The 24,920-nt window shown below is 27.7% G+C and overlaps 1 protein-coding gene across 7 annotated transcripts in view; it reads left to right on the top strand.

Annotated features, from left to right (window-relative positions):
• LOC142329928 (KH domain-containing, RNA-binding, signal transduction-associated protein 3-like) overlaps positions 1–24,341 on the top strand; it is a 267,918-nt gene extending 243,577 nt beyond the window's left edge. The window contains exons 6-7 of one of the 7 annotated variants that reach the window (XR_012757626.1): positions 2,686–3,134; positions 23,796–24,341. Coding sequence is in view for 4 of the 7 variants with exons in the window: in XM_075374892.1 (XP_075231007.1) it covers positions 2,686–2,822 (137 nt within the window). In the remaining 3 variants the exon portion in view is untranslated. Of the gene's footprint in view, positions 1–2,685; positions 4,508–6,386; positions 7,652–23,795 lie in introns of those variants that run through there. The other 6 variants (XM_075374943.1, XM_075374918.1, XM_075374910.1 and 3 more) reach the window with 6 other exon arrangements.
• Positions 24,342–24,920: the final 579 nt, after the last annotated feature.

Here is a 24,920-nt window from a genome sequence, read left to right as displayed (position 1 = left end):
ATTATTATTATGTGTTTATAAATTGAGGCTATAATTTAATTCTAAAAGCAGTATAAAACATTAAGATTGTATGTTTTAATTACCTATTTATCAGTACTTATTATTACAGAAAAAACATTTCTAATCTTAACATGAGAAGAAAAAGCATTATAGACCACTTCTCTATGAAATATCACTCCTATCCTTACAGACATGACAGATACTGCTGCAGACATATAGATTGCTAGTTTTTAAAAATAAAAATTACTTCAAACTGCTTGCTTATGGGTGTTGTTTATGTTATAAATTATGAAAGAAAACTCGGCTCCTAATCTACAAACAATTGAAAAGTTCTGGTAAATGATGAATAGTTACTACTTTTTAGAATGCTAGTAGATATATTGTTTTGATAATAGATTGATAACTAATTAAAATGCTTCGTCTCCCCCCCCCCCTCAGTGCATAAGTTGTGGTGGATGAAGTATTAATAAATTGATAGCGGTTATAATTAGAGGCTAACCACCAACAAGATTAGTTTTACCTGTCTTTTATTGTGTTACAGTACTGCAGTGCAAGTTTCCATGACATACCTTTTCTTTAGTTAAAAAAAAATTATATTAGTTTTACAATCAGTACAATAATTAGTAAATCTATTAAAGTTATAAAATTCCCACTTTTTACTTTAGATCATATCAATAGTGATCAAATTTTTGGGATTAGAACCTGCACAATTTGTGAATGTTCTAGGTGTCTCGCAAAATAGAAAAAATCTTTTAACTACTTCTCTTTATGAAGAGAGTTTGGAGATTTTAAATGTTTAGTAAGCTGATATCATTTTAATTCCATTTCCATCTCATTATTATTTACTAACTGGTTTTTCAAGTGTTAGTTTGTAAGACCATAACCATATCAAAAGCATACTTCCAATATCAACATAATTAGCACTGAAGCTGTTTACCTACTAAAGTAATTTTTTGTGTAATTTGTACTATTAAAATGAAATGGAAAAATTCTTTGAGTTTTAAGTAAGCGCGGTTCTTTATTTTATCCCACTACTTGGAAGACAATTATGTAGTGTAAAGATCTCAATAAAATCCAATGTTCTAATTTTGCCATAGTATACAATAACATATTTTTCTTTATTAGTATCTTACTACAGACTACCTGGTAACATGGAATTGTAATCTTTAATGATTGATGAAATGTGAAACAAACTCAAGATAGTATTACCCTTTCATTTTTTCACGTGCATATTTCTGTTTTAAAGTGGTTTTATGTAGGTCACTGTACAGGTTCATTACTTTATTTACCTAATGTTTAAAATATTTCTCATTCATTGTATCAAGGGGTAAAACAAATGGCTGAAATGTAGTGATACGATCACTTTCCTATAATCAATCACTTGATGTAAGTGATAGCATTAATCTCCCCAGTAGTAGTAAAACCTTTTAGGATATGATTGTGTATGCTAGATTTAGTAAGTCATTAGTTTGGCTTGGCAGTGAGAAACAGATGGTATGGTAAAGAAAGGACAATTCTGAGAGACCAAGAGTAGGTTTTATTTGACAGCTGTAAAATGTGTATTGAAATCGTTAATGCAATCTCAGGAACTAAGAGTTAAATTATTTTTTTATTGTCAACCTATATTATTAACCCTTAAAATTTGTATATTATAATAATTGTAGGTTTCGTAAGAAATCAAATCGTGTACTGGTCTCAAATAAAAAAGCAATTTAAACTTTTAGTAGTAGCATGAAAAAATGTTAGTTTTTTCTTTTTAGTATAACATTTTAATAAAAATTTAATTTTGTGGTATTTGTATAATACCTCTGTTTAAAAGTTGAATACATGAAAAATTTATTGTTGAGAATTTTGATGTGTGTGCTTGCATGATGTATACTATGCATTTTGCTGCTGGCCAAGGGAAGTTTTTTTTTAATTATGGTAATTTGATTTTAGTTGTAAATTTATAAGAGGCTAGTGCTAGAAAATGAGTATTACAGATATGTTATTTCACCTTTTAAATGTGAAACAATAGCTTTGACTTTTAGTCAAGTTATTGACTAAAATGAGGCATTAGATCTTAGTTCATGAATGTTAAAAATTCAGTAATAGTTGCTATGTTTTGCAGATATTTTTTCTTATTCTCATCCAGTTCTAATTAGAGGAATAAATACAGCTCGTCACTTTAGCTCTGATACTTGTGGTTTTATGTCTATTGACAAATAATCATTTATTTCTGAAAAACGTTTTCTTAGGACCAAAAAGATGTTTTTTGTCAGTATAAGTATGTTAATTCCACTACATACTATGTACTATAATTAAACAGTTGGTCATTATTTGATCATAAACTTTAATTTCTTTATGAAATAATTAAGAAAAACTTATTTACTTCAAGCATTTTGCAATACTTAATTGTTTTATTTATTGTAACAATTGAAAGCACTAACTATTGGAGTGATAATTTTTAATATTGTTTATCTTTATAATTTCATCTGTCTTGTGTGTTTGTGTCTTGTGTTATATGATAGATAACATCTTGAATTTAGTCTTGCCATGCTTATTAAAGGAAATTTTTGTGCTTTGTAAGATTAATAATTGCTGGGAGATGTAGTAATTAGGTAATAAATAATTAGGTAATTTATTGTATTGTATGTATATTTATGATGGCCTGTTCTCTCCTTTCCGATATGTCTTTTCCCGCAGACAGTGCGTCAGGCCGCTGGAAGGGCTACAAGGCGGCGGGTTTAGGTAGCGGGGTGGGGGCAACTGCAGGTGGTGGAGGTGGCACATCACGTTTCGGGGGACCAAGGGCCTCCCCGTATGCCAGGCCCCCCAAGTAAGAAGACGATGGTGTCAGTAAAGCAGGAGGGTAATTCCCCCTTCTACTTTCAAACAGCAATGACACCTTCAAGAACAATAACTGCCCCCTCACTTCAGCAAGTTCAGCATCATCGTAGTCACATCACCACCATCATCATCTTCATTGTCATCAACGCTGACCACGTTATTCATACATGCAGTATTCACGGACCACCATCAATCGGCTGATGAAATACCATCCTGATATTTTGAAATATCGGCTGACAGTGACTGAGCGAGTGTGTTATGGATGGAGCTACTGCTGTTGCTGCTTCTAAACAGAACTTCTGCTTGTGAGTGGACTGTATTTAAACAAACAAAAACAGATTTTTCCCTCCCCTGAATTTTCATACCTTTACCCCTTCCCCTTTAAAAACCGCCCCTTCCTTTTTACCCCATTAATATATTTAAAATAACTCCCCCCTCACCTGTTACACAGTTAGTTTTATTTTTATTTTATTTATTTTAACATTATCTACGAGTAATCTGTAGGAATCAAAATTAAGTTGCCTGATTGCTTATTATTATTCTTTGTCATATGCACATTTTTCCGCTCTATTAAACTTGAACAGACAGTCACAGCAGACAATAACAGGTTTTATTTGATTTCAAGTTGGTAACTTATCATTTACTTTAAATTTGCAAAAAGTACCAGTAATGTTATAATGATGACTACAAAAATATATATATTACCAGTTATTATTCTTTTTATTTACATATGAAACTGTATTTGTTTTATTTAGTCTTAAAAAATAGGTTATTCAAAATTAAAAAATTATGAGTAGATTTTTCCGGACCGTGATTAGATATATTTGCGACAGCCATATTTTGATAAAATTTTTTGTCTATGATTAAAAACATTGCTTTTTTGTGAGTTTTGTGAAACATTTTTACTGATAACACATTCATTATGTGAATAACTTAATTGAAAATTTATTAGGTCCTTTCTGTTTTTTGAGAACTGATGGTTTTTTTTTTTTTACTTGTTTCCTTTGACAAAATTGTAATCTCATGTTGCAGAATCCTGTACAATAACTCAAGATTTTTGTTTTCATAATGATAACCCTGGTCTTGTGGGGAATTAATTTGACTTGTTTTATTGATATTTGACAATCGTCTGAATTTTTTTTAGTTCATGCCCTTTTGAGTTAATTGACTCAGTAAATACTATTTAACTGTAATCATGTGATTTGTTTTTCAGTAATTTAAGCGAGTAAAATCTTTGACCAGAACTGTAAGGAATGTTGTAATTTGATCATGTATTTAGATGACAGATTGATTAGCATGTTTCATACAGGAACTTTAATAATTTTCAGTCTGTAAGAGCTTCCATTATTACTCTGATTTAATTTTACTGGGACAAACAGCTGGTGATTCATTTAATCACTGTAAATTTTAATTATGATTTTGGCCCAATTTTTTGTAGTGCTTCAATATGATAAGACAGTGCTTAGATAAAATATTTACTTCGTTTTCTTGCACTTATTTATTTAGAATGTAAATTCACTGTAGATGTGGTTATTTATTTCAATTTTATAATTATGTTGAGAGAGGGAGAGAGAGAATATTTTTTTAATTGTTTTAACTAATTTTTTTTAATTGTTTCCAATGTATAACAAAGTCTGCTGTGATTGACTGAATGTGAATAAATAATATCACTTGTTTATCACTTCATAATTATTTTTTAGTACCTAAACTTCCATTCCTGAAATTGGTCATGACACTGCCTTTATATATACATATATATATATATATATTTCTCCTCTATAATATTCTCCATTCAGTGATCAAGATGTGATATAAAAGGGAATGGATTTATTTATTTAATTTCATTGATTACACAGCATAGATGGGAATAATGCTATTTGTATTTTGTTTGTTTGGTTTTGTTTTTTTTTTTTTTTGTATATAATTATTTTGTGTGCTTGGTGGTATAATGGAGTGAAATTATGATGCATTGATTTTTTACTGTTAATTAAGCCTCGGGTTTTTTCACACTTTGGTGGATATTATTTATAATCATCATCATCTTCAATATCATAATCATAACTTTCATGTTGCTGAAAAAGTTCTTTAATTTGTTTTAACATTCTATTAATTTCTCAATGTTTGTTTTACTCTGTTTATAATTATATGTTTATTATTTCATCTAATTATGATTTAATGGATTACTTCCATCTTTAATGTTACATTTCATTGTAATAAATGCTTTAGATCTTCTTCTCTTCGTAGGTTTAAAGTGAGTGCTTCATTGTAAAATGAATTTTTATTATACAGATCGATCTTCAAAACATTATTAGTTGTTTTGGAATATTATTTTTTTATCTAGGAGATTTCAGAAGCAGTGTTTTATTACATGATTTTTTCTATAACTTGATTTTTCACTCATATTTTATTCTGGATTTAACTTTGGCAGTCAATTTATTTTAGCAGTTAAAACTTAAGTGTAACCATTAATAGAATGATTAATCAAAGTGACTACAGAAGTGCAGATATCCGTCCTTTTTAATGTATCATATTATTTTCATTATCATAAAATTAAATAAATTTATTTCAATAAATCTGTACATTCCTCACTCCATCCATATATTCATCTACATGTATGTTTGTATGCTTGAGTTGTAAGTGTAGACTGACATGCACAATATTTGTTGTTCACATTTGTACAGCGTAAAAGATCATTTGTATTGAAAGATTATATCAAGGAAAAGGTCATTGAGGAAATTTTTCTTTTAATTTAGAACAAATGTACAAGTTGTATTTTTATAAGTGTTTTATACGTAAAAATATATATATATTTCATTAGTAGTAACTGAGTGATGCCTTTTGAAAAGTACTGTGTTCATGTCATTCTATACTTCACACAAACGTGATCTTCCTTTTAGTTTGCTGTCATTCTGCTTTATAAATTGAATTTTTTTTAATTCATGTGTACATATTTTTTTAATAATCATGTGTCCTTTGAATAAATAATTACTACACATTAATTAAAACAAACAAAAATTGCATCAAAATGTTAAACTTCACCAAATGTGTTGAAAAAATCATAGAAAAAATTGTAAAACAAAATACAAAAGAATAAAAAGATAAATAAATAAATAAACCTTAAACACTTGACACATAATTTTGTTAATTGTAAACATTATAACAAACCGAATAAATTTTGTTCCTCTTTTTTTTTAAATAATTGAAAACATGAAGGTATACCTTGAATTTTTTTCATGAAAAGAATGTGCTACTTTTTATATATATATATAAAAATATATAAATTATGTAATAATATTCATCTTGCTCTGGTGTCATGCATCGCATTTTATGTGTATAAATTTTCTTTCTTTTTTTATAAATAAATTCTTAACAGAAGATTTATTTTATCATGTAGGGTTAATGTTAACAGATAAAATCTTGTAATGAGAATTTGATTCAGTTTTATTTTCAATTTACATTTAGTTAATGATAAAGTGCCAATACAGTTTTTTATATATACATATAAAAGATTATTTATTTAGCAAATTGTTCTCTCTGTTTTGGCTGTTTATTTCTAGGTGTTAAGTTTGCAGCTCTCTATTAGATAAGAATTTATGCAAGAATGGTGCTTCAAGACGAATATTCTTTTAGTACATGTGTGCTGTCAGCAACATGGTGGTTGCATTCTCTATATATTAAATATTAAGAATGAACTTTGATATGAATCATTAGATCTGTTTTAATTCTCATTTAATGAACCACATGTTTTAAATATATATATATATTTTTTTTTATAGATAAAAATGTTAAATGTAATTTATGAGCATGAGCATGTTTGATTATTTTTCCCTTTTTCACTATAAAATCAAAAATAAATTCTTAAACACTTAAGAAAAATTGAATCAAATTCTGGTTACAAATATGAAATAAAAAAATTATTTTTATCATTTTTATAAAATATTTTTAAAAAACTAGTTTTTGTAATTAATATTGTATGTTTTCTCTAAATAAGCATTGTTCTTATTACAAAACTGATAAATGTTGCATTTTTTCACTTTGTAATGTAATGTAGAACTTATCTATTCGGCCTAAAAAAAAAAAAAAATAATAAAATCGTTGTCTTTTATTATAATTGCCTCTCTGTGTTTACCTTTTATACATATTTCTCTTTTTCCCCCTGGTTTCATGTATAGAGATATTTTATTGATACAAATATCCTGAAAAAAAAAATAGTTAATTTGATGTTTAATAATTCTTTACTGTGTTACATTAAAAAAAATTAATGTTAATAAAGGTATTAATTAAATCCATTAATAATTTTAATTTAATAGGTAAAAATTAGTTTAATTAAAAAAAAAAAAGAAATAATAAACGAACTGAAAAAAGTATATATACATATATTAGTTGTAAAAAAGTAAATTTTAAAATTATCTTAATGTGTTAAAAAAAGTTATTTGATGTTTTAAACCTGAAAAATATGGGAACATGTCGTAATTTAAATAAATTTTATTGGTGAAATTAGGTATAGATTTAAATTAATTAATCAATATTAATATGTCTTAAAGTGTAGATAAATATATAATAATTGTAGAAAATTAAATTTCAGTGATGGGGGAGTAATAAAAATTAAAAAAACAAAAAAAAACAAAAAACTTAAAAACACTTGTTATTTTGTGATTGTTACTTTTGTCACAATTAATATTCTGGGTAACATATTTAATTTTGAAACATTAAAATAAGACTTTTTTGTTGTAGTTTTTAGTTGCTTTTTAATAAAAGTATAATTTATGTACTAATTTTTAAATATTTTCTTTAATTTAAATTAACTAATTAATAAATAAATATTAATGGTAATATTTAAAAAAGTTATTATTTTTTAAACAGTTAATAAATGTGTTAACTTTATATATATATATATTTATATATATATATAAATATATATATATATATAGGTTGTGTAAACATTTATTTTAATCGTAAGGGAAATAAAAAAATCTTTAAATGGATTAAATTAAATTTTTATTTTTTATTTTGGTGTTAACCTTTTTCTTTATAATTATTTTTAAAAATTCCAAACGTCCTTTTTTCCGATTTATAATTTTTTTTATAAATTTTTAAAGTATACATTTTTGTTTACCCGTTAAAACTCGTAATCGAATAATTTACCCAAACATTTAATCTGTTAAATTTTATTACAATTTCTGCTTATAATTTCTATATTTCTCATTACATAATTCCATTTTGTAAAATAGCCATTATTTTTTGTTGATTATACCATGTCTAATAACATACAAAATCAGAACTTTAGTCACATTAGTTATTTAATGGGTAGAAAAGAATGAATTTAGAGCAGCCATAGTTTTTAGTAGAAGAAAGTTTTGAAAAGCTGCCTGTAATTTAATCTTTTAATGCTTTTGTTTAGCTTACACCTGAACCAACCTTGCAATCAATCAGTCTTTTATCCGCTTACAGTTGACTTGAAATTTAGTATATCGATTCATTCCCAGTGATATAATCCAATAAATACCAACATTTAGTTGATTATTAGCAAAATTATGATATATGTATAATATGTAATACACAATTAAAATGAAAAAAAAAAAACATGAGAACCAATTGCCACATCAATTTATTTAATAAACATAACTTACGTATATGTACTGATAGGTGAATCAAATATAATAATCATTTTTAAAAACTAAATGAGTATTTATACAATAAATGCGTATTTTAAAAAAAAAATTGAGAATGTTTTTTTAAAATGCAATTTACTAAGAATAGACAATTTTTAAAAATCATCAAAATTTATGTTGCTAACATAAATCAGACGCTCATTCTAATGCCATTTATGGTTCAACAAATCCAAAACCCCTTTACACAATTTATGATGATGAGCACTCCATACTTTTTTTTAGCTTTATTAAGATAAGCATACTTAGATGACTCAAAGTATTTGCAAGTTTTTTTTAACGTATTTATATATTTATTCCTCCAGAAAAAGATTAATTTTGATTATATTGTGACTAAATTTGGTTTGTTGCAGTTTCCCCTAATTTTTGTCTGCTTACTTATTCATTTTACATTATTAATGCTATACATCTATTTATTTCCCAGTTATCTGTTGTGTCATTAACTTTCTATTATTCTTTAAGCTTTATTCATTATCTGTTCACGTTGATGTTTGGGATCAGTATTAATTATTGTTTATTTTTGCAAAAGTTTGTTAAAAAGATATTACAGAAGGTCACATAGAGAGAATGGCTGTAGTAGGGCTGATGACAGTTGACAATACATGAGATAAGAAAAGAAAGTGTAGTTCAATGATCAATGATATTTGAAAGAAAAAATAATAAATTATAGTATTCTCTTGTTAAGTATGTTTCTCAATGTTACTGACTGGACAGAACAAAACTTGACAAAACAGAACAGTGAAGAAACAGAATTATGAAAAAACACAACATATCATATTTACATTCGTCTAATTTCAATTGATTAAAGAAAATACAGTTTTTGACTATTGCAGTAAATAATTAGAGAAAATATATTTATTATATTATAATTATAATTAAATTTTCTAATGAAATTTATTTATGATTCCAAGAATCCTGAATAAATCTTAAATGAATACTGAAGAACAAATACAGTTCAATGAATACAGTAGAACCCTGTTTATCCGTCTGCAGGACCAAATGATGTTCAGAATGAAAAAGATCAGATATTGAAAGGAGTGAGAAATTAAAATGCAAAGAAAAGAAAACAGTTTGAATTGAACTGTAAATAAGGGAAGAAATATTTAATTTTACTTTAAGTAATGTTATTGAGGGAAATATTTGATTATTATTGAAGAGATAAACAACATACTTGCAATACTATATTGATGCAACAAACTAAAACATTGTAGTTTTTAAATAAAAGCGAAATACAGTACTGTATTACTGTAAATGGTTTTTTAAAACAATCATGTTAAAACTCTTCATCAGTTATGGCCAGTTAACATAATAAAACTGTAACTATATCAAAATAGATTTATTGTAAACTGAAAAAGTTATAAATTTTTTTATTTGTTTTAAAGTCAACATCCTGGACTTAGCTGCTGTGTCTCCACTTCTTTGCCCATAAAATATTCATAGGTGTTGAATTCGGTTCTGTTCTAAATACCGTGGAGCAATATCAAACACATGCTTGGCAACTGTTTGAGAAATGAGAAATGTTGGTAATCCCGGGGTCTTTGTTTGTTATCATCATTCAGATCCTGTTGCACAACTGTAGCAATTATCAGATTATTCAATTCTTCATTAGTGTTAGCCTTATCATTACATTCAGCAAGCCGTGTTCTATTATCTCATCGTGCTTAGCAGGAGGCTGTATTGCATGTAGTTCTTGAACCCCTGCCTGTATGTCATAACCAGCTTCATTTCCTGTGGGAATATTCTTTTCTGGCTCCATACTTCGCCACAATTTACCCCCATGATTTTTTTGATGTGTTGGTCACTTCCTCCCAGGCTTCTGCAGCCAATGTAAATTGCATCTTTTGTTTTTCATTGCTTGATAAAGGTTGTATCCCAGCTCTATTTATATATATATATACATACATACATACATACATACATACACAATATATTTTCAACTATCTATTTTCAGTCATTTGATCATGCCCTGATCAACAGGTAGCTGAAAGGTGTGACATGAGCTGGTAGAAATATTGCTTTAATTTGTCACTTTGTAATTAATTTTCACTTGAGTGACTTTTAGTGAAAGATTTTTTGATTTCAAATTCATCTTAAAGCCAGTTCATAAAAAGATTGTGATACAGCCAGGCAGAATCCCGGTTATCTTAAGAAACAGGCAGTGAAGATAAGTTTAGGTCTTAAACATTCCCAATACTTCCCAATAACTAATAACAGCAGTTTATGACTTCCACTGACATTGCTGCATAAAGCAGTTTTATTCTTTCTCCATCTTGATATCAGCAACATTTTCAAATTTTGACAAGAGTTCTTTTCAGGAGCATTTTGTAATTTAACCCTGTCTCATTAATATTGTACAGTTGGTCAGGTTTCAGATTGCCATCTTCATATAGCTTTTTTAAATTTTACTACAAGTTGTTTGCAGTGGCATCATTGGATGACAATTTTTCCCCACCAATGGCAACTAGTCAAATACCATTGCACTTCTTCCTGCTGTGAATTTTTAATCTTGCTTCTTCAGTTTCTTGTACCTTTTTCTTTAATAATGGCTCCAGATAAATGAGTTACTTTCTGATGTTCGTGGCATAACCAAAGCTATAGTGCACTCTTAAGAGTTCCAATTTAGTCTTTCTCAGCATTCTTTTGATTTTTTAACATGGCTCCTTCAACAGTCAGTGTTTGAACTTTGAGAGCCTTTCTGTTTTTCCACCAATCTTTAATTGTGGTAATGCTGACTCCTGATTCTAAATAAAGTTTTTTTGCACAGACCTCACCCTTATCAAGACATTCAAGCACTTGAAGATTTTTTGCAATAAATATACTACGCATTTTTTTTTTTTTTTGAGTAGGTACTAATGATCACACATAATTAAAATTAACAAAGAATCAATAGCCTGCTCACAAAATTCACGGTTTAAAAGTGACACTATCTATATGCTTATGCAGTAATGTATAAACATGCACTTCTTTACTGTACTGCACTGGTTAAATTAAAACAAATCTTCCCCTGATGCAACGTGACAATATAATATAATTGGTTGTGATGACAGAGTTTGTAACATAGGCAAGAAACATGCACATACATATTGAGCTACATACAGTATTGTACTGTGTTGGTCAGATATGGAGGGGATGCTACTGTATTTGCTTACAACTTGCCTGTTAGGATTGGCATTGATTTAATTTGCATGTGCTATTCATTCACTGACCCAACAGTTCATCGGAAAATACGTAATATCTTCCTTGATAATTTGATGCTAGTTTTATTTCTCTAAGTAACAACAGTTTAAAACTACTAATGATTTTATTGACGTCTTAATTTTTTTTTATGTGAATTTTATTAATCTTTTAATTGGTATTGAATTCCATTAGTTTCAGGCACTGTATTATTTTTTGCAAATATTTCTTTGAGCTTCTGTAACATTCAGATGAATGTAAATGTGTATGAAACAAAACTAAAAAGTTTAATAAGTTCTACTTATCTAGAATTTTAAAAATTTCAGAAAAGTGTATAAATGCAGAATTTCTGTACGTATTTGTAAACTTTCAATTTGCTCTACAGCAACTTTTTTTTTTGTTTTTAAAGATGAAGAATCCTTATTATTTATTAAGGGAGTGAGGGTCTTTGATATCTAATGTTAAAAATTGTAACAAAACATATTTTTTTTTAATACAATAAATTTTACGATCTACTTTCCTGTTTTTAAGGCTGATTTTTTATGTTGGTTTTTAGAAATTCAATCCAAGTTTAATATGTAGTTTTTATTTTGCTGTTCCATAATTAAGAAAAAAAACAGGTGCCTTATTAAGAATTCACAGGTGATTGTGATATTATAGAATTTTTTTTAATAAAATATGTTCTTATTGCCCTAATAAAATAATCTGCAAATGGACGTTTGGCTTGGCTAAATTTTTTGATTTGAAATAGGGAAAAATACTTAATATAACAATTGCTGTTTACAGCATATAGTATCATAATATAAATTTTAATTAAATTGTGCCAGCCAATTGTGTAACCAGTTGGTTTGTACAGAAAAGTTAATCCAAGTTTATGTTAGCATCTTTTAATTTATAATAGTCATCCATCACCAGTGTTATGCAATATGTTTTAAATTAATGTATGATTTAAAAATATTACCCATCAAAATAATATTCCCATGGAAATCGGGTATTATGTAACTTTTTTTTTTGTATAAAATACAATTAAAATCAACTATCCCATAATGATGTAAATAGTCCTCATGTAAAAGAACCTGATTTTGTCTTAAACAAATGTACTTCAAGTTTCTTTCAGGTAATAAACATAAAACTATTATAATCCATTGATAATAAATAAATTTATATTAAAAAAAAAACTTTTTGGCAAAAAAAATTGATTGCCTAATTTAAAAAACAAAATAAAAAAAATAATACAACATGACTAATCTGAAGAAGTTAAACCAGTATGTAAACAACAAACATTTAATCCATGAATCAAGGACTGGACACAACAAATAATGAAGATATAAGGAGCAAATTGAAACAAAACCTAAGGTAAATTACAAACATTTTCTTTTTTTCTTTTTTGATTCAAAATATTATATAAAATATAAAATAATAATAAAAGTTCTAATATTAAATGTTTACTCATTTTTTTCATTTTTTTTTTTTTAGTGGTGATGGAGTTTGAACTAATTTCCCTCCTAATTAAATAATTTGATTTCAATCATTTTAAAACCATATTTCTTAAAAATGCTAATTATAAGTTCCCCATCCTTAATATTTTGCCTAAAACAGTTCATTTTACTACCATGGAATGAAATTATTTTCATTTATTAAATAATGTTTATTTTTTATTAATATTGATAGTTTTTCTTTAAGGATATTAAATTTTTATTCTGTAGTACATGAATTACAGGGTTGTGCAAATCAGTTTATTAAAAGTAAAGTATGAAAAGTGAAAATGTAGTTTCTTATTATCATTAATGTTGTAATACCATTAAGATACATTTTTTTTAAAAACCCATTCATTAAATGTGCATTTATCCAAATTTTTTTACGAGTAATAACTCTTTTTTAAGAGTAAGACACAAACATATTTTTATGTGTAACCCCTTAACCAGTTTCTTTTGTTCAGAAATGACTGTTACCTTTTTCTATTTTTTTTTTCTGTTTAATGTATGTAATCTAATAATGACCTAATATGTAATTTAAAAAGAATTTTTTTCACGCAAAATACACATATTTTATTACATACACATATCAAACATGCAATATTCACAGAATTTCAATCACACATATGAACAAAAAATATTCATGCAATTAGTTTTATAATTTTGCCTACAAACAAAATATTTATATAATTAATTTTATGCACTTGTATACTTATATATTTTTATGGAATTTTGCGATTTAATAAGAAATATAATGCTCACAGTCTGACTAACAGAACAACTCACCATTACAGCCAGATCAGCTGATTATGATCAAATACACATGAAAATCCCTCACTTTACACTGTATTAAAACTAACAGCTAGCATTATCTATAATTGCAGAATACTACTAAAAAAAATTATGTAAAACAATGGAATATTATGACAGAACGAATTAAAACCAAATAAAAAATTGACATAGAAATATTCCATCAAAGGCTGGTGGTAAGTGGTTAATGTTGGAAAAGTTTCTTGCATATTTATTTATTTATTTTTTTTTTTTGCAATGGCTGAATTATAAAAATGTTGACATTGAAAGCCCAGTAGAAAGAGTAGGTGCATAAATAAATGAATTTATTTCCAGTCTTATCTGCAAAAACTATTTACATTTAAAAATATATAATTGCATGACCTTTTGATTAGAAGGTGTATATTAATCTTAGTTGGCTTTATATTTGATAAAATTTTTTAGGAACCTTACGTATAAGGCACTGACTGTAACTATTTCATCATAATCAAAATTTGCTTTTAAGTCAAGAAGAATTTGTAAACTTATTCCAGGTGTCTAGAAAGCTCAAGATTACTAATTTTATTATTCAGATTCTTTGATATGTTTAATTTGCATTAAAAAACATATTTTTGTCTGTTAAAAATTAATTTCTGATTCATGTTGACTTTTTAATATGTTTCTAAATGTACATTGATTTTTTTACTTACATTGTTATAAAAGGATAGCTGTATTAATCCTCTGATCATATTTTTTATTCACAAGAATAGCCTTCAGATTTAATTTTCTATTTGAATTTTATTATTGAACTTATATTTTTGTAATTGATTGATATGACACTTAAAGAGTAGCAAATGTTTGGCTTTTAAAAAGTACTTTTCCTGAAATATTTGCATGTTCATACGTAACAGATTGAAACCTGGTGTGTGTGACATGTTCACTTAATTAAAATGAATCATGCGTTAAATTATTAGAATTTGTTCTTATTTATTTATTTTTTGAAATTGCAATCTTTAAAATAGAAGAAAAAACTAGTAGGAAATAACTTTGATAATTAACTGGCAAAACATAAAAGTGTATAGCCTTATTTTTCTTTGCAAATGACATCTTACTTGTACTCAGATGTTAACTATCATTAATTTTCAATTGAAGTGACTTTTCAGAATAATGATTAAATCGCCTGGGTGATGTGGTAGATAAATTAAAATCTTGGTCATTTCTGTGAAAATTGTGTGATGTTTCCTTGTGTGTATACTTAATACATGCCATACAAACTATACCTATTATACATACTGTATAAGTATGTACTTAGGCTTTAGTTGAAATATTCATTAGAAATTTGGCATTAAATGAGTAATTGATGAAATCCCTGTTCACAGAACAGCCCTGGGTTATTTAAAACCATTAATATTAATATTTGTTTTGTGTTATCAATTTTCAGGTTAAGTTAAAATTAATTGTTAACTGGTGGTGCCGTACATTATTTCAGTGTCATTAATTAAGAATAAACATTACCATTACTGTATCAAGAATCATTATTACACTCGTATTTCTTCATAAGAAGATTTTTAAAAAAATTTACATTTTTAAATTACTAACGTTGAAGATCAGTAGGAAATCCTTAACCTTAGTCCAGAAAATTACACGATGGAACTACTCAGACTGTTGCTGTACCCTTTTTTAATTTTGAGGTATGTAGTGAATTTTAATTCTCTTTACCTTTTTATCAGCAACTTTCACATTAAAAAAAACATTTGCTTAATGGTGTTATCACTATATTAATCGTGAATTTTTTGTTATGTTCTAATATAAAATTAATTTAACATGTTAGAACATAAAAATTGAATTGCAGAAGAAAAAAATTTATTTTATGCACTTGTGACCATAGTTTCTTTTTTTTGTCTTTTATTATTAAAATTACTCCATGATTTTATTGTGTAATTTTCTTATTAATTTTATTTAAAGCATAGTTTGACTTGAAATCAAATTTTCCTTCCATGGTAGTATAAATGGACAAGGTTAGTCCTTTTATTTAAAGTGACCCAGAGCATTAAAACATTAATACTAATTTATAATAATAATATATTTTAATGGTTTAAATAAAAATTAATACAATGAATTTATAGTTAGCATTTAACACGCCAATTAATGCGAGTTAATTTTTCTCATCGTTGATTGAAGTAATACCATATTTATATCATTCATTGACTTGTTTGCATTTTTATGTTGGCATGTTTGTTTTGTTTGGTTTTATGCAGTGGCTTATAATTTGCAATTTCCATTCTGTTTTTAATCATTGCTTTTTTCCATCTAATCTTTTCTTATTATTACACATTTCATTTCATTCTGGAGGGGACCAGCTCTGATTTTGGCAAAAAATACTTTTATAACAACTTAATTCTGTAAGGCAAAGGTTTTTCAGGGTAAGTATTGAAAATAAATGAAATTCCTTTAATTTTATTATGTGGAAGATTTGTTTATTCCATAATCTTCAATGTATGAAATGATGTTCCAGTATTATGAGTTCAATCTGGTCTAATTAATGAAAATAGTTTGAAATGCATTATTATTTTTTTATACTTTTTGCCAGTGTGTTGTATTTCTAATAGGTACACTGCAGATTAATTTATGCATAGTTAAAAATATTTGTTCAGACTAATAAGTGAAAAAATATTGATCTCTTGTAGTTGATGCATCTAATTAAATCTGTTATAGTTTGGTTTGTTGTCAAGTTAGACCAGTAATTGTTACATAACGGGATACCAACAATCAATACCCACCAAAAGAATGTCTAAAAATGATTCATATATTGATGGCATGTGTACAAAGAGTAAAAAGGTTTAACGCATACATTTTGCTAATTATTTATTGTTTTTTATACTGTCACTACTATTAGCTATTGCTGACTAGATTTTAATCTCAGATTTCAAATGGAAACTTCAGTCAGCTGGATTTAATATTTGCAATCATATTAATTTATTATTAGTGATTCTATTGAACCAAATTCTTTTTTTAAAAAAAACCAACTATGTTAATATTCCTTATTCTTTTAATAATGTATTTATACATTATTGTCCATGAACTCATAATTGCGAACATTAGGTTGTGCCAATATATTCTGAGTTGTTTTTATTTTATATTTTCAAAAATAGTACATGAATTGGATCTTGTGATAACTGTGTAACACATGTGTACTTACTTCTTTTTCTCAAAGTATGTTTTGAAGTTGTTTATGCGATAAATGTCTTATTTCCTTTCAATAAAAATTATTTTGCATTATAACCAGTCAAATGCAGTTTTAAATGTAAATGATGAAATTAGTTTAGATAGTCATATTTGATGATTCCCTTGGGACCTGAAATCAAAGTTGAAAACATGAGGTAAGTGTTTATTAAACTTATAAATTGTTAATCATTCAACACTTCTAATACGAGATAGATACCAAAACTGATATGTACTAAACTGTGACCACACCACTTGCTGTCCCCACTCAACCGACTGTTAAGGTATCTATTATCAAAAGAATCCATGATATTGTTCAGAGTAGAAAAGAGAATCTTTTCAGTAGCATTTAAATTGTGTTTTACTTTAGTTCTTATAGGGATAACATTCTCATAAAAGATAATTTTAATTTCTTAATTATTTTAAGCATATGGCATCCTTGTGTTATATTTTATTTGTTACGTATAATTCAGTACATGTAATTGGACGAAATGTTTATTTAAAAAAATTAATTATTTTTATTTTTTCTTTGTATACCTAAAGTCTTAAGGCGCTTCTTATAATTTAAAAAAAAATCAAAGATAATTCAAAAACTGCTAACAAATGATAAAGATCTCTTAACTAGATGGATGTTTCTACTTAAATAACAATCTATAGATGTAAAGGAATTGGTTAAAATATATAAAGGCAAAAGGTATGCATAAAAAAGTCAATATAAAAGAAATCAACATTTATAAAAACTAAAACAAAATTACCTGTACAAAAAAAAAAAACAACAAAAAGTAATTAAACTTAGCTATGAACATTTCAGCTAAAAGAAAATAAGACAGTTGTTTAGTGCAGGGCTTCTTAAACTGTGGGTCGCGACCCCCAGGGGGGTCGCGAGACTACTGAACGGGGGTCGCAAAGATCTGATACTTTTCAATCATTATAAATAAAATTTTAAAATTAGTATACACACTACGTACAAATATAAATACAAATAAAAATCATACAAAATACTATTGTAGTTTTATTATAACAATTTTTTGAAAAAAGTGGCAATGCAAAACTGTTATGTAGGGCCTATAAATGAAAATATGGAAGTAGCATTTAAAATAATAAATACAACGCGCTCCTCGATTTTCAACTGAACGTTCGACATTGATATCTGGCCGCCGGCGTCAGTGTTTGCAAGATAACTTAGTGATTATAAGTACTCAGACGCCGCGTCGCCTTACAGCTTACACATACAATACGGAAGCATAATCAAGCTAGGCTAGGCGAATCGGCATATTATTTTTATAAAAGAATAATAAAAAAAATTAAATGAAAGCTTCTTTTTCGGCGTCTTTGTGATACGGTGCCTTTGTGCGCTGCACACTTTGAACACGCCATGCGTCGGGGTTGATCTGATCGTAATTTGTTGTCATTGCACTGGTAAAGATTCGAGTGTAGTTATTTTTCTGTTTGTACTTCAGTTTGGACTCAGCTTTGTCTTCGTAGTGACATGTGTGTATTTACTGTGTAATTTTCAGTTGGTGTTTTTAATTATTACGTTAAAGTTCAACTACATTTTGTTTAATTATTTATTATTATTTAACCATCATGGATAAATGGCTAATTAAAATTCCAACTAATAAGTCTGCCACGCCGTCACAACCAAGTTGCAGTGCTTCAAATCCGACTTCTAGCAAAACAAAAAAAAGAAAATATGACGAATCATATTTGCAGTATGGCTTCACATGCTCTTCTCACAACAATGAAGAACAACCAGTGTGCTTAATTTGCAAAGAAGTTTTGGCTGCAGAAAGCATGAAACCGTCAAAACTGCAACGACATTTGAATACTAAACATGCAACGTTATCAAAAAAGCCAATAGAATATTTTGAGCGTCTTTTGCAAACATCAAATAAAGAAAAGAACACTTTGGAGAAGTATGTTACTTTGAATGATAAATATCTATTGGCATCGTATGAAGTTTCGTATTTGATAGCAAAAACGAAAAAGCCTTTTACTATTGGAGAGCAACTTTTACTACCTGCAGCTATAAGAATGTCTGAAATTGTTCATGGAAAACAGTATGCTGCTGAAATTAGTAAAATTCCATTATCAAATGACACTGTGTCCAAAAGAATTTCAGACATTAGCAATGATCAATTTCAACAGCTTCTTATGAGGCTTAAAGACAGCTCAAAGTTTGCAATACAACTGGACGAGTCGACAGACATTTCAAAAATGGCACAGTTGTTACTTTTTGTAAGATATATTTATGAGGGAAGCATTCATGAAGATATACTGTTTTGTCGTCCTCTGGAAGGTCATACTCGTGGAAAAGATATATATAAAAAAGTAAATGAGTTTTTTGAAAAAGAAGGATTAAATTGGAAAAATTGTGTTGGTGTGTGCACGGACGGTGCTGCAGCAATGACCGGACAAGATCTTGGTTTTACAGCATTTGTTAAAGCTGGAAATGATCATATTACATTTACACATTGTATGATTCACCGAGAGGCACTTGTTGTTAAAAAAATTGCACCAGAATTAAACACTGTATTTTTTGATGCAGTCAAAATCATTAACTTTATTAAAAGTCGAGCACTTAATAGTCGATTGTTTAAAAATTTGTGCATTGATATGGATTCGGATTATACAAGTTTATTGTTACATGCTGAAGTTAGGTGGCTATCAAAAGGTCGAAGTTTGAAACGATTATTAACTTTAAAAGATGAAGTTCTTATATTTCTAACAGAGCAAAATTCTAATTTGGCCGATTATTTTCAAGATAATTTATGGCTTCTCAAGCTATGCTATTTGGCAGATATTTTTGATAAAATCAATGATATGAATTTATCAATGCAGGGAGTCTGCGTTAATATGTTTATGTTAAAAAATAAACTTGAGGCCTTTGTTAAAAAAATTCTTATATGGAAGAACAGAGTGGAAAGTGGATCGCTCGAAATGTTTCCATTTACTGACGAGTATATAATTAGTAACAATATTTCAAAAAAAGATACTCCTATAACAAAAATTATAGTTAATCATTTGAAGGATATGGAAGTTTACATGCATAGGTATTTTTCCAATGATATCGATACACAACAATGGATTTGCAATCCATTTTCAATTGAAATGGAAGAAATTAATTTTTTAAACTTAAAAGCACAAGAAGAATTTGCCGAATTAACAAGTGATACTACCTTGCGACTTAGATTTTCTCAAGTGCCTGTGCATGAATTTTGGATAGAAATCAAATCAGAATATCCCCTACTATCGGAAATGGCAATGAACAAATTACTGCCATTTTGTACAACATATTTATGTGAATCAGCCTTTTCCACATTAACTTACATAAAATCAAAATACCGTTCAACTTTAATAAACGTTGAAAATTTATTACGATCTGCACTAACTCAAATTGAGCCTAGATTTAATTATTTGTGTAAAAATAAACAATCACATCCGTCACATTAATATTGTTTGATGTTAATAATATGTTTTTATTAAAAAAATTGTTACAAAAGTTTATTTTTTCTATTGAAAAAATATATATATAGTTTTATGTCATTCTATTTATTGTGTTTTATTACGACCGATATCCCGTCAACGTTTCCAATTATATATATGTGAAATGAATGGGTACGTATTCTTTAATCCTTATTTTATTTACATTGTAAAATAGTGCGATATTACATCTACATCTACGGTTAATATATATTTCATTATATGGAGGAGGGGGTCGTTTAAAATTTCCTAAGCTTGAAGGGGTCGCTTAATAAAAAAGTTTAAGAAGTCCTGGTTTAGTGTATTATATCTGGCTCTGGTAGTCTTCATAGTTACGAGTATACATTATTATTTATCAGTTTGTAGGTTTGTTGATGGACGTGAATAAAATATATGTGTTTCTCTTTATAATTCTTTTTATTAATTAAGTTTATATCAATAGTGTGCAAAGTTAATTTCCCTGGCCTCCTCTACTTAATGGTTGTAGTGCAAATTATCTCAAGTAATATTATTTATAAATATTAGTTACATATATGTTCTCCTTAAAGGCTTTAGTGTTTTTTACCTTCTTTGTTTATAAGAGCATACTCCAATTTTCAAGATGTAATATCAAAGCTATGTTCATAAAATAATGCCGTATTTATTTCTGTAAGATGTGCACCTGAAAAATAATGATGTAGTTTGTGAGAAAAACATGAAAAAATTTTCAATTCATTTTTATTTATTTTTTTACAACAAAAATTAAATACTAAAATATGGACTTGAAAATTAAATTGTTATAAAATACTACATTATGTATAAAAAAATACTGTTAAAAAATATGGAAATACATGTAGATTAGCTAGCAGGCACATCTGAAACCAAAAAAATAAAGAGCCTATTGTAGCAACATTGTACGATCATTTTAAAAGACAAGCAGGTTAAAACATAAATATGGTAAATCTGAAGAAGGGACATGATAATAATTGCTTTCATCTCCCATATGACACAGGGTCTTGACTTCCATTTAGGCTATTAGAAATGTAATTCTTGAAGCTCTTCACAGTCAAATAATTTGAAGTAAGATTACGTGCAGCCAAGATCACTCGCTACTAATGTCAGTCTTGCTGTAGGAGTCGTTTCATGAACTGAAGTTGCTATCTGCTCTGAATAAAAATGTTTCAAATGGGGCTTCAAAGGCTAATTATACAAACAGAGTGGCTGGAGTAATGACATCATTCCAGTAGGAATACAAACTGGCACTGGGTTTTTTTACCTCCGGGACCACCTCTTGGGTATTATTTCAGAGGATGAGATGAATGACAGTATTTGTAGTTTGTGAAAATGCCAGCCTAACCAGGATTCAAACCTGGGACCTCCAGATGAAAGGCCAAGATTCTATCATTCATGTCACAGAGACCGACTGGAACTAATTTACTTTTCTGTCAACATAACTGCTGTTTTTCATAACCACAAGTACTCACACGAACAGTTTTAATTTTGAAAGAATTAACTGTTGAATGTATTGGCATGTTGAAGTAAACAGGTATTTGATTGGCGTTGACAAATAGATATGCCTTTTCTTATTGATAAAACAATCTAACCATCCTCAATTTGAGAGAACTTCAGATACCAAATTTTAAAACAAGATGTGTGTGATTTTTAACTGTAACATCTCTCTCTCTGTTGCAACAGCAAATCCTTGGTCATGTATGTTTTGAATGTAAGAAAATAACTGCCCTTCTGCTTGAGGAAACTTCTGAATTCCACCATGAAATGATCTTCTACTTCTTAAGTTTTCTCTTTTTTTTTCTCTAATCCTTTATACAGAGAAAATATTTATGGCCTGCTGCACGATTATAGATTTCCTGAGCTTAACGAATAACTTATAAATTTTCACTGACCATAAATGGAAAAAAAATATTTTACAGATATCATTTTTACTAGTTTGCCCAAACCACTTACTGAAAATACTTGGTATAAATATAAACTGAATAATAAATGTTATAATAACCAGAAATACAGAGATAAACAAAAATTCTTGTGACAGAAGTTAATTATTAACAGCCAGCCAATTACAATGTAGCCTACTTAATGGATGCGAATCAACATTTAAGTTACTGATGTAAAATCTAAAGTAATTAGAAACATGCTAGAATTTGTTATACCATATTATATTATACCACAATATTTATAGTACAGTGGTAAATATAGATACTGGACCCCCATTTGGAAATCATCATGTACATCCATAAATTTCATGTTGCTTTTAAGAAAAAAAATTGTGCATTGCATGTAGTAAACTTGCTATGTGGCAAGCATTGTGCAGTTTTTATTCAAACATCTTCTACCCATCTGTTGTAATCAAACATGTTATGGAAGCTGATCATAAAATTATTAGAAATGAAAACTATTAAATCATAAAACTAATTAGAAATTAAAATTTTTGAAACATTTTTATAATAAACAAGTTTAATAGTTGGGAAAAAACACTTCATTAGTAATGTGGAAAATGTATTGGTAATTAACGGTAGGAAAGTTATATAGCCTTTTTCTGCTTAATTTTTTTAAAATTTCTTTGGTGGGTTTTATCATAAGAACATAATTTTTACCTTACTGTTGGCCTTACTTGATATAAACCTTTTCTGTTATATAAGGGTAGTGGAACAGGTTGTGGGTCATTTTGGGTACAGCGCTTTTTAAGTAGAAAACTGGATTGTCTTAGAAGGATTGTCCTACAACTAAGTTTTTTATTTTTTGTTAATTTGTTTTTATTTTATTTCTTTGTATTTATGTTCAATTTGTTGTATTTACACATTTTTTATTAGTCCTTTATATCTACAAATGATTATTATTTTAACAATTAAAATTTGCATCTAATCAAAAAAATGCACGTTTTATAATTTGTTCTGCTATTTTCATTTCAGTAATGGCATAGCTCTTTTTGTATCTACAATTGGCTTCATGTTTCTCTGTTCCATTTAAATGGGTCATATTGATAAAATATGGTACGGTATATTTAATCAGCATCCGGAGTTTTTCATTGATATTTAAGGTTGCTGATAGTTATATTTTTTTTACCATATTAAAAAAAAAATAAGTGTTATTTAGCAGCTTATATTTAAAATGTAGCGCTGTAGATGTGATATTTATGTTATTCATCATAATAATTTCTTTTTATAACTGCCCTGAACAGGTCTTGCTGCATTTTGAGGAGTGTTATCAATTTCAAGTTTGATGTACGTATTAAAATTTATGTATGCAGCAGTAACAGTTCAATGGTGAAATAAGCAAGAGGACCAGTGGATAAGTTGTTTCAGAGAAAGTATCTAGACTTCGGTAATTTCAACCCTGTTGCAGAGGAATAAATGTGTTATCATCAGTCAGTCTGGCCTTTTTATTCTATATGGGGATAATAGTGTTACTAGTTGATCAGTAGCTTAAGTGTACTTATTGAAGAGAGAAGGGTTGTTAATTTAGAAATCAGTTTTTTTCACATTATTTGTAACATGGTATTAAAAATTTAACTTTTTATGCCTCTGTTAAGTAATGATCTCTGAAGAAAATTACCTTACTAAATAAATACTGTGTTAATTGAAATAACACAAACCATGAGCATAAATATGATATTTTATTATATTGATTTTATTGTATATTACATAATAAATGTTTGCATTTCTGGCTTGGAAGAAAAATTGACAATATTATGTTATTCTTTGTTGGATTATTGTGTATTGTTATTACAGTAGAGTGTAATGTTATTGCATAACATTGTTGTTATTGTGAAAGAAATATATTATTTTTTTATAAAAGTTTTGTTTTTTTTATAGGAACCTCTTGAATATTATAGAAATATGTATTTATTCTGATTGTTATAAAGTTTTAGCACTAATGACTCGTTAACACACAGAACATTGCCAAGGGGACTGACTGATTGAAATGTCAATATTTTTAACAGACTTCAAAAAAGGAGGAGGTTATCAATTCGACCATATTTCTTCTTTTTTTTTTGTAATGTATGTTACACAATATCTACAACATTAGTAAACTGATTTTGATCATTTTTTTTTTTAATCAGTCCCATATAAATTTTAACCAGATTCAATGAATTTTAGGAAAAATACGAAAGAGAACTAACAAGTTGACACCCTTAGCTGCTGACCGCTCACACCAGTATAGTGTTGCTTTCTGTTCACTGAATGACTAGGTATTAATAACGGTCTATATTATCGTTGTTTTCTCTCTGAGGAAATATTCTGCATTTCTTTCTCTATTTTTCCTCCTTAAACAATAATTCCTTTTTTTTCTTTGCTACTTTCCT

The sequence above is a fragment of the Lycorma delicatula genome, chromosome 1 (genome assembly GCF_047948215.1).
Source record: "Lycorma delicatula isolate Av1 chromosome 1, ASM4794821v1, whole genome shotgun sequence".
NCBI lineage: Eukaryota > Metazoa > Arthropoda > Insecta > Hemiptera > Fulgoridae > Lycorma > Lycorma delicatula.
This window is presented reverse-complemented; position numbering and strand designations above follow the sequence as displayed.